The following is a 17,528-nucleotide window of genomic DNA, read 5'->3' as shown; positions in this document are numbered from 1 at the left end:
CTGTCAATCAGCCAGCTGGGTGGATCTAGTAAAAAGCACATGTACAAATAGTTTGCCGTATCACCAGCAGACAGGGTTTTTTAGGTTTTCTTTTCCATGCTACAATATGCAAAACACATGCAGAAAAAAGCAACGATGCAAATTAAAAATGTGTAAACATACAAATGCAAATAAAACCATATAGAGCATTTAAACATAATTGCTGTTAAAGAACTTTAAACCTAAGCTTTGATCAGTGGCCTCTTTTTAACCGCACCCTTTATTTATGACTATGAATCAGTGTTTTACTCACTGTTTTCAATGGTTAGAGAAGATAGAGCTAGAACTGCAACTTTTTTTTTTCTTAATTGTCCTGCAAATGCTGACAGAGGATTCCTCCAAACAACTTGCAGCCTGTGTGATGAATAATGGATGAATAGTAGCAGAATCATGCTGGTAGAACATGGAATTCAAGCAGCCATCACAACCCAGAGCATCTAAATCGGGAACGCTGCAGGGTTTTGCAATAAGACGTCTACTAGGGAAAACACAATACACAAGAAGCTGTCTATTGTCTGATTTCCGCATGCACACTTTCAGTGTAGCTTAAAGAGTTTGTATCAAAATTCTTCCATGGTTATAAAGAGGGTTAATAATGTGCAATTAGGTACTATACCATTACCTCATAGGTTCTAATTGAAATTGTTTTTAAAGCTTAATCTAGGCAGATGCGATTTTTTACAAATTTTATAAGTTAAAGCACTAACCTATTAATACATAGTACTAGCAAAACTACGGAACCTTAGGGGTCCATTTATAAGTCTTCAGCCCAGCCATACAGTAGGCGAATGTCATTCGCACTGCATTTCTACCATTAGATAGAGCAGAGGAAATTCCTTGGCACAGTGTGCCTGTGTGAGAGAGTTGATGGTGAGCAGAGGGATGATCATATTAGTGTGCTGCTGCTCTTTCATTATCCAGTCACAGGCTGTTGTGTTTCCTAATTCAGACTGTAGTGGTTTTCTGTTTTGTGTAGCAGGGGTCCAGAACTTGACTATGTTTCCCGACAGGGGTGTCTTGATTACATGACTGGATGAACATACCTAAAATCATTTGGCAGATATATCAGTGTTCATACTGTACACGTATTTCAAGTATATTTGGCTTTTTGGCAGCTTTTAATGTGCTTTTGAAATGTGCAGCATAATAAGTGTTAGTGTGGGGAAGCATGTGATAAATTCTCCATGTGACAGACTGGTGTGGCTTGGATCTTACCTAGGGATGCTTCTCTTTGCTTGCAGGGCTGAAGACAGTGGAGGGGGAATGAAAGGAACATAAATATAAGCAGCTGCGGGTGCTGACATTGAAGTGAACCTAGTGATTTGCCCTGCATGAGCAAAATAATAGCTTGATTTATAACCAGTACCTTATAGTTCCAACCCAAATAAAGAACTGCTTCATATGTGGTTTGAAGTCCAAGCACCTCCGTTGGCAGCAATCTCCATTTCCCATATCTGCACATGGAGGATTTGGGGCTTGTTCATAACAAATCTGGACCAGATCTGCACATGCAGTGCAGTGTACGGTACTTTGTCACACTTTTGACGCGTTCCGGTCCGTTTTTTCAAAACAGTTTTTAGGCTAAAATGGGCTTTCAGTGCGCTCCATGGTGTTTGCTTGGGTTTTTGATGCGGTTGCATGTGTTTTGGTGCGTTCGAGAGCAGAAAAAATAGGGTATTGCAGTTTTTCCACATGCTCTGGAACTGAACGCTGTGGTGTGAACTAGAGCCCAAAATACCAGTGGAATACATTGGCTGCATTTTGGATGTATTTTGTTACTGCACTGCTCTGCTCCTGCTCCGTATTTGATGTGAACAAGCCCTTGGGGGTTTACATGACTTCTTGAAGCCATATGTCGGCTGTTAGCTCTTACAGTGGGCCTACAGCTGATGTAGAGATTTCATTTTTGGGTCATGTTATGTTCCAAACATTCTTTATCACATCCTGTATCCTGCAACTGAAATTGTAAGCAGCTTAGACATATGGCTCCATTCACATGAGTCGTTCTGGCATCCCTGCTGCAAGAACCTACGGATTCTTACGGCAGGAATACCAGGTGTCCCCATTCAGATGTGGCCACTGTACACATTGAAGTAAATGACAGGGTGACAGCGGGCGCATCTGTAAGTGGTAGTCGGCATGTAATCGTACTTGCGGGTTGGAATAGATGATGCTGGAGAGCTGCGTTAAGGGACAATCATTTATTCCAAACTGCATGTAGCCATACCATGTACGATTGCATGTGGACTGCCGCATACAAATTCTGCCTTTGGCCCCATCATTTACTTGAGTGGTTATGGCAGACTCATCTGAATGGAAACACCTGGGATTCCTGCTGCACTATTCCACAGGTTCTTCACGCAGGAATCCCAGAATGTCCCATGTGAAAGAGGCTGGTAATAATCACCAGTAAAATAATTGTGAGAGTTTAACCCACAACCCTCCATTCCTCTGGAATAAGGGAACTAAACAAATCAAACCCACCATCAGTTAAGGTGCCTATAAACATAACTTCTGGGATACCTGGAAGGTGCTAGATCCACAGAGAGGGGCACGCCTTTTTACACCTGTCACACAATTGGTATTGTAAGTAAAAATTGCAATTCTTGATATATTCAGAAAAGACCAATATTTTGCCTAGACCATATGACAGTCTTATTTGCTATCTAATGCTCCAAGTGGAAGGAGTCTCTGCTATGAAATCCTAATATCACAAATTTGATCAGAACTTCTTTACCCATAATATCCTATGTATGGAAAGCTCACAAAGCAGTGGTAGTTAGGGGACAGCTTTTGCCCCAATTTAGAGCACTTTAGGGGGCAGACATACTATTCTATGAAAACCTAGCGTGTTAAACCTAAGGCCTTTTTTTTTTTATTTGTTGTTTACATGTTATAATCTACATTTTAGGCCTGAAAATTACTTACAACCCCCAAACATTATACATTTTCTGAGAGCCAAGACCCTATAGAATAAAATGGTGGCAGTTGCAAATTTTTATGTTGTACGATATTAGCATAACCACTTATCAAACCCCAACATTTAGTGAAAAATGCACTTAAATGCACTTAAATGCCCCAAAACATAACAAAATACCTTTTTGTTTACTAAAATACAAAAGATGAGGCTACAACGAGTAAATAGATATCCAACATGCCCAGGTTAAAAATTGTGTGTGTCCGGGAAACTGCTACAAAATTCAGTACCACAAAAAGTCCACAGACCCTTTAAAAGCCCACAGGTCATCAGTTTAGAGATATGCGTAAATATTGTCCTAGAACTATTGCTCTCACTCCGGCGTGCTTTGCGCACCCACTGCGTGTTTACGGGAAAATGTGCATGCTTATTATTTTTACATTTATTTCATTTAATATTAATTTTAAAAACCTTTTTTTTTTTTTTTACTTTTGCTATCACATAGGGGGACTTACAAACCCCCCATGTGATAGCATATTGGCAGTGACAGGTACTCTTTAAGGTGGTACTGGGGGATCCAACAGACCCCCAGTGTCACCTTTACACTTGAAATAAGCTGTTGAAGTGCAGATCACACTTCAATAGCTAATTGCTTGGCTTCAGGAGACAAGCAATGACAGCTATGGGACCGGAAGTGATGTAATCTGCATCGCTCCCAATGTACTCGGAGGAGATTGGTGAATGGAGGTTCGCCGACCTCCTCCCCAGTTTCCCCCGAGACCAGAGAAGCCGGGCCCGTAGGAGGGGCAGCGGAGCCAAGGGAAACACGGCGGGGGTGTCGGATGGGGACCTCTCCGTTTACCGACCCGTAGAAGCGATCTGGCGGTAGCTGAGCCACCAGAATTGCTTCTACTGTTAAAACCTACAGTCGGCTTTACAAATGTAAAGTAGAGTCCCGGCAGCTTGTCTGTTTTCAAACGAGGCAGATGCCAGTGATGTACACTGGTATCTGCCAGTGTACATCACTGGGGTTAAAAAAGGCACTTCAAATAAAATATATGTAAAGCCAAAACTTTTTATTTTTATATAGAATGGAGACGTTTTAGAACCTCCCATGTTTTTGTTGCTTGTAAAAATGTATCTACCATACAGAAAGTAAGGGGAAATTTCAAAATATAGGCATTGTCACAGGAACAAGAGGTGAGGGAAAATCTTTCAGTGGAGAAACCTGTTCTGGTGACATTAGGCCCTTGCTTTGGCAAGATCCCTTATTCCTGCTGTGAGACTGGAACATGAAGTGAATATCTCCTGTATGGTAGCTCTTATGCCAAAATGGCCCTCTGATGAGAATTATTATTTTCCATGTTTTCACAGAAAAAAAACCAACATGGGAAATGAAATAAATAATAAAGTGACCGTAAACAAATAACGACCAGATATACACAAAAAGGTTAAAAAAAATACAAAGAACACTTTGTAAACTAAACTACCCTAAATATACCTCCACATGTGTTTTAAAATCAGTAATTTCACCTTGAAATCAATGTTGCTGGAAGCACTCTGCTTATTCCTTATTTTAGGAACAGAAAAGTCAAAACAATCATTTTTTTTTTTTTGGGTCATACTGTTTGCTGTTACTCCAATCAGATCTGAGGTTTTTCTCTTTAGTTATGTCAAAGGCTCAGAATTCCACTTCTTCCTGAATTTATGTAATTAAAATCAGATGTTACTAAATTAATAAGTTGAAAGGAATATTGTGATTTAAAAAACCCTGCATTTTTCTACAACTTTCTAGTTTGTTGACTGGGTCCCTATAAGCTTCCATGCATCCAGGGTAGTGCAGTGCAATAGGTGAAGCTGGAAAGCCAGCTAATAAATTCTTTATACAGTATAGCAATGCACATTATAAATAAAGAGCTTTATAGCTTCTGTCCTTTTTGTATTTTCATTTTCAAATAGCTTCGGTAGCAGATTTAATATGCAATAAAATTGCTTTTGTAATAGGCCTCAATATTCAATGAAAAATTGCTAATATAATGCTAATAAAATGTTTATTTCACTGTTCTCGGCCCAGCCCTTGTGTGTGTGAGTTTTTTTGCAGAGCCAGGCCTTAAACCTTTTGGCAATCAGTCATGTTGGCAACTCCAGGTTGAAAAACCTGATGATTAGCAGAGTGCCATTAGTGCAGCCAAGACTTCAAAGTATGTTTTACGCTCTTCGTAGCCCTAGAAATCCAATGCAGGCATTACAAAGTCATAAGTCAAAAGTCATAATACAAACATAACGAATGTCATATTTCCACTGCTATAATAGAATTTAAAGGTACTTGGCCAAGGGTGTTCTTTGCTAACAAGTGCAGCTGGTAATGTTCTCAAGAGAATGACTGCCATCAAATAATCATAAATAAGAAGAGTAGGGATAAGCAGTGGAGTGTGAAAACTATTTACATTGCATTTTGCTGTTCCTGGGCCGAGTTCAAAGTTGCTCGCATTTTGCAAACCATTCATCTACTGGCAATTTGAATCAAACCAGAATAGGAAAAAGTTTGTGACCAGGCCACGTAGCACTTCCTTGAAGATAAAATCAACTTTATTTTCCTGGACCTGTTCTAATGCCAATATGTGCCCTGTTTAGCCCCATTATTTTACTTGTTTTCACAGAAATAAACAACAACAAAAATAAAAATGCACATGATACAATACATTACAAAAACAACACTAAATAAACGAAATTACCCTAAATACACCTCCCCAAAAAAACACACCCTCTAAATAAAGAAAAAAGTGTGTAAAATCAGTAATTTCTCTGTGAAATCTATTTTGCTGAACTCGTTTTGTAATCCTTTATTTAGGAGCAGAAAATTCAAAATTCTTTTTGGATGATACTATATTGCGTTAATCCAACCAGATCCATGGTGTTCCTTTAATTTGACACAGGCTTAGAATTCCACAACTTTCTGAATTTAGGTCATCCTTCAAAGACCTAGATCAATAAGTAGCAAGTTTAAAGGAATATTGTAGGTGCATAAAAGACTATGTTAGGGGGGGGGCAGGACACGACAACACAAGTAAGCATTTAAAATACTTCAATAAATCAACCCTATATTCCAAGCACCAAAATAGTTAGACACTCCACCCAGTAGCCTCTGGTCTGTGGTACAGCTTCAGATGGTCTGTGGAGTAGCTTCAAGTGGTAGAGTAAGTAAACTTTCATAGTATTTTTGTTTGTTAGGGAGTCGCATAGACGTGAACTGCCAGCCACTGAGTAATTTCATTTTACTAAAGCTGGCCATACACTGTTTAAATTTCAGTTGAGTCCTATTAAGATGGCATAACATTTGAGCAGCGTGTGACCCCATTGGCACCCCTCTCTTTGACAAACATTTTATTTTCTAATCGGCTTTTGTTGAAGGAGCTAGCCTGAATATTCTTGGCCGGACAGTGAATGCAACCAGTCACAGTGCATGTATTCTTAAAGCGGCAGGTGCCGGCTGTCAGAACAGAATAGCCCCAGGAGTTTCATCCATCCACGCTTTTTGTCGTAGTTATTGGAATCTGTTAGATGCGGCCTCTAACGGTGCCTGGCCAGCTTCAGTATACTATGAATTTGTGAACAGAGCCCTTTCTTTAGATGCACTGTGTACAAAGCAAATCATTCACATTACCGGTGTTGTTAAGTAAACATGTTCGCTAACATTTTCCATGTGCTCTTTTTTTGGTGGATCTGTTTGTTTATGAAGGCAGGTATTTTAAGCAACATGCACTGTTAAGGCTCTTCCTTGGAAATTGACAAAAATAACTCATCTAATGGCTTTTAAATAAATAAATAAAATCCTTGGGCGCGACTGCATACGCGTGTAGGAAGTCTTGAGCAGCAGGAAATCTGTTGTACAGTAATACTGTGCGCATTGAACGCTTTGATAGCTGGATATTTTTCCAGGAGTTTTTTTTTTTGCCGATACCTACTTTGTAGCACAAAACCTAAATTTTTATTTTTTTCTGCATTTAAATCTACATTTAAAACTGGACTCTACAGTGCACATGGTTGTTGCCTAGTTATAGCTAAACTCTACCCAAACTGAAAATATTTGTGAAATGCTTCACCTGTTAAAGTTTTATAACGTTGTTTACACTCTCTAGTGGTCTACATTGCCCTGTCGTAAAGCATAGCCAGGTGTGTTTTTTCTGTAAAAGTATATTTTGGTCTTCCCCTGGTCTCAATGGCAGTCCCCAGTTTGCTACACTATCCAGAGTAATGGACGTGCGTGTTTAACATAAGATGGATTTAAATGGCACGTTCATTTCTTCATAGTAACGATTGAGATTGTAATAGATATAACCTGTTTTTAAAGGCTAACTCCAGGCAAATCCAGGACCGAGCAGGAAAGGCCAGGTTTATATTGGGAAGATTCCCCCTTGCTTCCTGGACAGGAAGTGATTCGAAATCTCTCCAAGAAGCACACAGACAAAACCACAATTGTTGTAGTATATGGAAGAGGTAGAAATTTTTCAGGCAGTGAGGGAAAATCTCCCCTGTGTGGTCACAGACAGAAAGGCCCATTCACACCATATGCGTTCAGGCTGTGCTGGCCGTTTTTTCCAGCGCAGCCCAAACGCAAGACAAGGCAATTTGCTTTTCACAGGTGAGCAGAGTTCACACCACGCGTTGTGGTGGTGTGCGCTTAAAATAAAGTACAGCATGCAGTACGTTTTTGAGTACACCGCAGTGAGATATGGTACAACCACATTGCACTACAGTATTCTAAAAGAACTTAATGAAATGTCACTTATGAGATTGCAATAAAGTTCTAACAAAAAGAAAAGAAAGTGTCATGTGGCTCAATCCAGTGCATCGGCACTGTACGGCACACGCACACCAGCAGACGTGTGGTTGAAACTGTCAGAAATGTAACTCCTTTTTTTAAATCTCACCAACACTAGAGAAAAATCAACTAGGCTCATAGTTCGAGCCAACGTGTGACAATGAAACTGTCACACGTCGCCTCAATAGATCGGGAAGGGAACAAACACATACCATCGCTCGCTCACTTTCCGGTCATCTCCCTGCAGTAAGAGATGGCTGTCACTCACGGCTCCCTGCAGGGATTCCCCCCTCCCTGCTCCGATCCTCCAGCTCTGACTGGCGGAATGGATGGGGAGGGGGGGGGGGTACAGCTGGCCCTGCCTCTAGATAGGCAGAGCCAGCTGTCACTCACGCAGCTGGGTGGATCTCGACAGTAATGTTGGGATCCGTCCCGGCTGCGGCGGTCTCAGTGTACCACGAGCTGTAGCTCGCGATATACTGAGCTTCGGGTCACGGAGGACGTTAGTATATGTCCTCCCGTGACCCTTAGGAGAACTATGGGGAAAAACACTTACCCCATAGTTCTCCTTTAACTCTCATGTCAAAAAATCTAATACTTATTATAAGGATGAAGCTTCTGAAAATAACGCTCCTTTATATGATTTGACTATGGGAGTATATAGCATAGGATGCCACTAATGTTGGAGATAGTCCCCTGTTGCATATTTAAAGCTAATATGTCTTAACGCAGGCAATTCAAACTAAGCATACAATAAAAAAAAACAAGCGCATAAGCAATAGTTAATTTAATTGAAAACCATATGTCAAAACAATAAGTAGATCTGGGGGGATATTGGCATATAAACTTTATATGCGTATATCAATGGAGTTGTGAAGGGAAGTACTAGCACAGAGGGGCCCTGAATGGGCAAAGTAGACAGTTCTCAGGATAGTCTGTTATACTTGGCTTCTGTCCAGCTATATCCTTTCCAGAACTTCATTGTATGTTTTCAGGTTGGCTCAAGGTCAGAGCCTAAACAAAGATCTGCCCCCACATGAGAGCACTTGGGCCTAGCGAGTGGCTATCAAGTCACCCAGTACTGCTGCTTGGAAGGTAGGCAGTGAAAGGTGTCCCCATACCTAGAAGTACTAAGTATTTCAAAGGATGGCTAAGGAACACGGAGGGTAAGTATCAGCGGTGGTGGTAAACCTGTTTTTGCCATGAATGGGCAAAATACACACTCGCTTTAAGTCCTTTGAATTTAAGCCAATTTTTAGCTGTCATTGTGTAAACCGACAGCAATTGTTTACACCTCCTGTTCTATAAAATGACATACATATCTGATCCAATGCATTTGCTGTTACTTTTTCTAGAACAGCTAACTTGAACTATCTAGATTTGATGAGATAAATATCTTATTGGAAAATCTATCTGGAAACTAACCAACAGTTCACTGAAGATATAGTGAAATGTTTTGCTCGTGGCAAGGCAAATGAAGCCCCCAAGTGTATTTGTCTTCTAACCGATAAGGTGTGGTTAAACAAATCATGGTACATTTAATTGCTTGGCCAGATAAATATGTTGTAAAAAGAGAAGATGGGAATAGTAAATGGTTACTTCCTGGAGGACATCAGATTAGTGAAATTACTAATTAAAGGTGACATGATCTTTGACAGTCCAATTAGAGCTAAGGTCACTGGTAAGCTCCGTTCTTATGTTGATATGACATCAACAAACACATCTCAATAATGTGCGAGCAGGCATTTGAAGAGAGAATTAGAGGGATTAGCTTGGTCAACTAGGAGGTGATTCATTCTGGTTTTTCTACAGGTTCCAGGAGCATTGATGCTTTCTGTTCATGATGTATTTCCCACTACCAGGAATTGCATCTGAAATTTGCTTCTTCAATATTTTCTCTAAGCTTTAAATAATGCTACTGCATTTATTAAGCATGTAAATGTTTCAAAATGTGCATCTGTTATATTTTGCCCATATACATTCATTGTTTCTTAGTACCTACACTTATTGTTTATCCTTTAAACTCCATTATAGCAGTGACTCTAGCATTACTGGGTGTCTGTCCGGTGTATATGCAATCAATCTGTCAGAAAATAATATTAAATGCTGTTCGTGGGAAACATTTAAAGCTGAACTCCAGCTTTGCCTTTTTTCCCATACTTGTAGCAAATTCTGTACTTCTGTTGAAACTTATTTCTCTCAATTTGCTGCAATCTTGCATCTCCACAATATAACCCTTTGAAGCCGCATCAACTATCTTGAGCGCACCTTCATTTACTGTCTGAATGGCTTCCATCCTTTATCAATCACTTCTCCCATCAAGAGAAAATCGACACCTGAATACCTGAACAATGACTACCTCTGATAGGATGAAGTTTAGATATAGATACTGTTTTTAGTGGTATGAGATATGCCTAATATTCAATATTAATATTTCCCTCTTTCCTTTATTTTTCTAGCTGTACCATTCCCACCAAATCATAGGCTTACAGCAAAAGAAGTATTTGACAATGATGGCAAACCTCGGGTAGACATCTTAAAAGCCCACTTAATGAAAGAGGGAAGACTGGAGGAAAGTGTTGCTCTCCGATTAATAACAGAGGGAGCTTCGATTCTTCGCATGGAAAAAAACTTACTGGATATTGATGCTCCAGTGACAGGTGAGTGACCGTTTGTAAAGCACATACACAGGGCAAAAAAGGTTTACCAAGTATAGCAGTCATTTTTAGTTTTCACTTTCAGTTCTCTACCTCCTTGGTGTAGGTGTTGCCCCTGGAAGGAAGGTGCAGCTAGTCTACAGCAGTTCTCAACCACCGGGTCGCAGCCTCCCTTCTATTGGGCCTGCAGACATGTGAGAAATGACAGCTGAAATTAATGAAACAGACGCAGTTCCGCGGTTTTAAATGTAATGCACATTACACTCAGTGAACTGTCTGCTTTTGTTTTTTTTAACTGTCCAAAAAAAGCCCTGTTACTGTTAACTATCTATACAATACTTTCAACCTGCGTAACTCATATTTTTAAGTGATTACTACCTTTTGCACAGATTTTAAATACATATTTTGCATTTTAATACTTTGTATGAGTATAAACTGTTTTTTTCCTACTGTTTGAGCATAGAAGGTTTTGAAAGAATTTACCAGGCCCTGGTCTCACCAAGGTTGAGAACCACTGGTTTACAGTTTCCATCATTATGAACTAACTCAAATGGCAGTGAACAAGAGGCACTGGTGTTATGTTGCTGAGCCCTTTGCATTTTGGGATCCCTGTGTTATTTGTGACTTGGCAGGTATAGTGTGAGACATTAATTTTGATTTACTGGAACAATGAGCTTTTGTATATTTTTAAGGATACATTTGCTTTTATAAGGTTAAAAAACTAATCATATCTATGGTATGTAAATTGTTAAGCTATGTAGATTTGGCTATGCGTTTTTCCAGAGGTAGTTGGAGCTTGTGGTAATACTTTCCTCCTGGCAAATCAATATTTATTGGTTAGTACCATGACATGCCACAATATCACTACTCATCTTTGCCCTACTAAAAAAATATATTTTCCAGTGCTCCTGGTCCAATGTGACACTGATGACAATCATCTGAGATCCACTCTTGTGATTGTAATTCTTGATCCATCAATGAAAAGTTGTTTTGGAATTTTAATAGTAGTGTCACAAGCATGCCCCTTGTATGGCCTTTTTATTTGTATGAGGCTTTATGCAAGAAGTTATAAAGACCATTACATGCTTTATGGCTTAGTGAACTGAACCCATAGTCTAAAAAGTAGATCTTGCTCCTATTTGTAGGTTTTGTTTGTTTGGTCCCTAAATAATTACCTCTGTGATCACCTTTACGACTCCCTTACATATCGCCTTATAGACTTATGTAATATTTAATCTATGTGCTGTGAAAACAGTTAAAACAGGTATGGATGTGCCAGTATCAGTGACACATGAAGCTGTTGCAAGATGAAAATTACCCTGTATAAATATAACACATCTAACAAATCTTTTTTTCAAAGCTGCTTTGAGCTTTATTTCTCCTTGGCTATCTTTGCTACACGTAGCTAACTGCCTGGACCAATTTCATACATTACAGTCTTTGCACTAGATTCCCGGCCATGTTTTATAATCCTCCTCTAAAGCTTATTACAGAAGTAGACTGCTCTGTATTACCAGCTTCAAATATGTGTTCATTATGTGAGGAATATGCCGTATAGGAAAACCACTGAACAGGAAATGTGGCATGTAATCAATTTGGAGGATGTGCACAAAATCACGGAACGCCTGTAGTGTCAAATCAAATAAATGTTGTCAATGTCTATTTAATTGTCTATACAGTTTAATTCGCTATTTTTCATGCCCGACTACCTCTGTGCTATATATGAACATGTGTAGGAGAAAGAAAGTGCGTAAGCTGTATAGTATACCTTGGCAAAGCATTTAGAGAAGTATAATGAAACATAATGACCTTTATATATCGTTATAAGTACAGGATGTGTCACAGTAAGCAGCGGTGCTTTATCATATTGCAATGTTTACAATGATCTGTTTATATCAGATCTTAATTAAAAAGTACTAGGGGGTTGTCGGGTCTTACTAATAATAGTAAAATTAATTGAGATTTTAGGATAGAAGCACATACGCAGCGACAGAAAATGACCCTGGATGTTTCTTTTTAAAAGAGATTCTAAATTTTGTCAATTGTGAGATTTAGCTTCCAATGGTAGCACATTAAGGACGGAGTCCACTTGCTTACCACGTCTTTTTAAGGGCTTCTTTGCCCACTTTTATTTCAAACATAAAAGTCCACACAGGTGCTTCCCTCGCAGGGGTCTTCAAACACAGTACAGCAACATAATGTTTTTCCAAATCTCACAGACTTCAGGTTATCACAAAAAAACCTCTCCCAAACAGGCTGCATCCCACAGACTTGCCACACAGGCTGGTTCCAGAATGGAGTCCTCCTGACTCCTGGACAGACAGCTCCCTTGTCTTCCAGCTGGAACCCAGAACCTTAGCCAGCACTCTTCCCATAAGTGCTGTGCACAGGTGTGCAATTAGGTGCTGGCCACTATTAAACAATGGACCCAGGAATGGAGATTTCATCCCTCCTAATTCTCTTGGAAATCTACCAGTTTCAGGATCCCATGCCAAAGCCAGAAATCCTGGAAAGAGCTGCAAAGTCAGCTCTTTCCCAGTGGCTCTTTCCCCTCTGGCTGAGAGTCCTGGGTGTCTGCTTTGCCAGCATCTTGCATGGCAGTGCAACGCACTGCCACACCATGCATATATGTACTTCTTGCTGACATAATTTTGAATTATTTCCACGGATGTTTGCTGCTAACGACTAATGAGTGGGATTCTGTGGCTCACCATTCATTATGTAAATCTAATATTGCATCTATTGAATTGGAATATAAATAAATGTATTTAATGAAATGCAGGGGTGCCAATATTTTTGGCCATGACTGTAGATCTTATTACAAGTTTGTGCTTGCATTCAGCTTTTACCACACATTTTATATTATTGGTGCCAAAATGATATTAACTGTGTTGTGTATTGTTTCAAAAAATAGGAACACATTGAGGGTTGCCATTAAGATTTTAGCCCCTTGCTGCTCCACCTGTACCCAGTGGTAAGATGGCAAGGCAAGATGAAACTAGGGCACCTCCCCACACACTAAATCTGCAGGATCTCATGGGGGCTGTGCAGGATCTGTGTTGGGCTGTGCCATAGAGCCCACCACAGATCATGCACACCCCCCCCCACGAAACCCTGCAGACCGTGCAGGTTATGTGGTGGGCTCTGCCAGAGAATCTCAGGTGGGCTGTGCAGAATCCATGCTGGGCTCTGCAGGGTCCCCTTAGCAGCAGTGTGATCATCTTACCTGCTGCTTGGTCCCCGGCCTCCTCCACCGCTGGACTGGTCCTGCAGGACCTGGCCTCCTCCGCAGCCTGACGGCTCTTTGGTGACCCGGCTTCCTACGACGCAACGGTGCCCTGGCCCCGCCCCTTCCTGATCTGATTTCGCCCCAGCCTCGCCCCAACCCCTCCTGCTGCTCTACCTTGCCCCCTCCTGCTGCTGTGCCTCTTCCGCGTCCTCCTCGCCGCTTCCCCTGCCTCCCTGCCAACTCCGTCCTTTGACTCCTCCGCCCGCCTGCCTAACTGTTTTGGGGGTGAAATTTTTGCCGTCCCCCTAAAAGCTGCCGCCCAAGGCAAACGCCTTATTTGCCTTGCGGCAGATACGCCCCTGCCTGTACCCTCATGGTGCAGCCATCTAGTGCAAAATCTGAGCAGTCAATATAATTCCCTGCCTAGGTGCTAACACAGACCCTCCTGATATAATGTGAGATCTGGCATAGCATCGGGTGGAAACATTTCTTGACCTCGCTCATGGCGTTTATATCATGTGACCTGTGACATCAAAAGCCAAGGATAACCTATCTTTACTCCTTGCCCAGTCCCACACTTATGAAACAGTCAGAGTAAATGCTGTGGCCCTATTCACACTGGCTTTCCAATCAGGTCTTTTTGTCAGTTTTTCAATCGGCCATTTGCGGAAGCCCGGTGTTAGTGTATGGGCAGCCAGGTCTAAACAGACCATTTACATCTGGTTACCCCTGGCTCCGGCCTGGTCTGGAAAAGCAAACCGATTGGAGATCCATTTTGCCAGACCTGTTTGTGTCGGATCTGGGGTAAAAAACTGGAGGACGCCGGTCTGTTTAGATCCACCTGCCCATACACTAACATGGGTCTGGTAATGTCCGTTTTTTTCCCTCCCTTGCAAGATACATGGATCCCCTCCCGATTAGACCGTGTGTAAGGGGCCTTTGTAGCAGCCTGCCTGTACTACTAAAATTGAAAATTGTCACTAAACTACCTTGTGCTAAATGAAATGAGTTTGCTGTGCCATGCAATTTTTAATGGACCTTGCTGTGGGTAAGATCAAATGTTTGAACATTTTTTTTTTTTAAAGGCACTGAGATGGCAGAAGTCTGTAGTAGTCTTGTATAGCAGAATATTTCCCTAGTCTCTGGGTGCCTACTGTGGCTTGCCTGCAGTCTCTGACCATCTGTTGTGGCATGCTTACAGTCTCTGAATGTCTCCTTTGGCATGCCTGCGGTCTCTGATTGTCTCTTTTTGCATGTCTGCAGCCTCTGACAGCCTTCTATAGAATGTTTGCAAACTCAGAAGTCACTGAAATTCTCCTGTAGCATGTTGGCAGTCTTTGACTGTCTCTTGAGGCAAGTCTGCAATCTCCTAACTGTCGTGGTGTATCGGACTTTCTCTTTTGGTATATCTGCTGTCTCCGACTGCCTCCTGTGTCATGTTTGTAGTCTCTGACCCTTGTGGTATGTCTTTTAGTCTTTGAGAGTCATCTGAAGTACTAAAGATGCTGAATATAATTTGCTGCCCTTTGGTTCTGTCAGCTTCACTCGAGGCCCCCAATATCTAGTGAGTTGAGTATCACTTACTCTACCCATTGCATTAACATATGTTTGAAAAAAGTAATTTTTCAGTCGGATCATGCCTTTGGCAGCCTTGAGACTACGCAGGTGTGTAAATAGAAACATGATGCTGTGCCAAACTTTCTGGTCCAGTTCACAAGTGTAAACAAAGTGACAATGTCAGATCCAATATGTGTGCGATATGAGTAGCAGACACAAACTAGTTATTAAGAGCTGAATCCCACTGGTATGCCAGTTCTTGTTATCCATGTCAAAAATGTTATTCAGGCCACGTTTCAGAAACAATGGCTTTCTTATATAGTATATAGTTCAGGTGGCTCTAAAGAGCTTTTATTTACAATCACATGGCATAGCAGTTTGGTATCAGACATGTTATTGGGAAGTGTTAACATATTTTTGTTGTGGTTTTATCAAATGACATAAAAATATAACTGTTATTTGCAGATCATTTTCACCTAGTGCGGAATTCTGCGCATAGTTTGGATCCATCAGTGCTGGGGTAGACAATCACAAAATAATGAGATGAGTTGTTTCGTTCACTCATTTTTTTTTCCTGATAACTGCTTATATTGCCTACGGCTTTGAATACAGTTGCTTATCTGGTAAACAACAGTGGCACAGTCGCTTCTTTAAGCGCCAACTTCATTATGCTGCTGCAGTTACTATTGTCAATTAATATTTTCATAATGCCATTCTTTGTTATAAGTGTTTTAGCAAAGACATCTTGGGAGGTATTTTACTAATTCCTGTATACAGCAGGGAAATAAATTCCTTCTGAAATACAGGCCTCATTATGTTTCCAACATACTGGAGCCATAAGTATACCTTCCATATGGAAGTATTATACTTTTGCAGGTATTCTGACCTTGCTCTGTTCACTCAACACACATCTACTGTGCTAAAAATGAATTCCAGGTAATTCCAGGTTAATATGCTGTTGCAATACCTAAATGGCAACTGTTGTACCTGTTGAAGGATCCATAGATCTGTTTATCCATCCTTGTAATTCACGCACATCCACCACTAGATAGGAGGCACCACTCCGTCCATATCACTGTGCTCAACAGCATTCTTAGCCGCTGGCTACAAGCTGTGGTATCGGCAAGGTTTCCACTCTCGCCTTTTCACACCTGTCAGATTAAGCTGTCAAAGTCACCCAGACTTCAGACCCCTTCCTCTCCTGGTGATCTCCAAGATTATGATGACACTAAGAGCACATTGATCAAGTGCATGATAAGGATACATTTGCTTTTATAAGGTTAAAAAACTAATCATATCTATGGTATGTAAATTGTTAAGCTATGTAGATTTGGCTATGCGTTTTTCCAGAGGTAGTTGGAGCTTGTGGTAATACTTTCCTCCTGGCAAATCAATATTTATTGGTTAGTACCATGACATGCCACAATATCACTACTCATCTTTGCCCTACTAAAAAAATATATTTTCCAGTGCTCCTGGTCCAATGTGACACTGATGACAATCATCTGAGATCCACTCTTGTGATTGTAATTCTTGATCCATCAATGAAAAGTTGTTTTGGAATTTTAATAGTAGTGTCACAAGCATGCCCCTTGTATGGCCTTTTTATTTGTATGAGGCTTTATGCAAGAAGTTATAAAGACCATTACATGCTTTATGGCTTAGTGAACTGAACCCATAGTCTAAAAAGTAGATCTTGCTCCTATTTGTAGGTTTTGTTTGTTTGGTCCCTAAATAATTACCTCTGTGATCACCTTTACGACTCCCTTACATATCGCCTTATAGACTTATGTAATATTTAATCTATGTGCTGTGAAAACAGTTAAAACAGGTATGGATGTGCCAGTATCAGTGACACATGAAGCTGTTGCAAGATGAAAATTACCCTGTATAAATATAACACATCTAACAAATCTTTTTTTCAAAGCTGCTTTGAGCTTTATTTCTCCTTGGCTATCTTTGCTACACGTAGCTAACTGCCTGGACCAATTTCATACATTACAGTCTTTGCACTAGATTCCCGGCCATGTTTTATAATCCTCCTCTAAAGCTTATTACAGAAGTAGACTGCTCTGTATTACCAGCTTCAAATATGTGTTCATTATGTGAGGAATATGCCGTATAGGAAAACCACTGAACAGGAAATGTGGCATGTAATCAATTTGGAGGATGTGCACAAAATCACGGAACGCCTGTAGTGTCAAATCAAATAAATGTTGTCAATGTCTATTTAATTGTCTATACAGTTTAATTCGCTATTTTTCATGCCCGACTACCTCTGTGCTATATATGAACATGTGTAGGAGA

The 17,528-nt window shown here is 40.6% G+C and overlaps 1 protein-coding gene across 2 annotated transcripts in view; it reads left to right on the top strand.

Annotated features, from left to right (window-relative positions):
• The window catches only part of PPP3CA (protein phosphatase 3 catalytic subunit alpha), a 216,037-nt gene that overhangs the window by 108,234 nt on the left and 90,275 nt on the right, over positions 1 to 17,528 (top strand). For both annotated transcript variants that reach the window (XM_018558984.1, XM_018558983.1), the window contains exon 2: positions 10,238 to 10,438. In XM_018558984.1, the coding sequence (XP_018414486.1) occupies positions 10,238 to 10,438 (201 nt within the window). The remainder of the gene's footprint in view (positions 1 to 10,237; positions 10,439 to 17,528) is intronic.

This window comes from Nanorana parkeri, unplaced genomic scaffold (assembly GCF_000935625.1).
Source record: "Nanorana parkeri isolate BGI_ZX_2015 unplaced genomic scaffold, ASM93562v1 scaffold372, whole genome shotgun sequence".
In the NCBI taxonomy this organism is placed as follows: domain Eukaryota; kingdom Metazoa; phylum Chordata; class Amphibia; order Anura; family Dicroglossidae; genus Nanorana; species Nanorana parkeri.
This window is presented reverse-complemented; position numbering and strand designations above follow the sequence as displayed.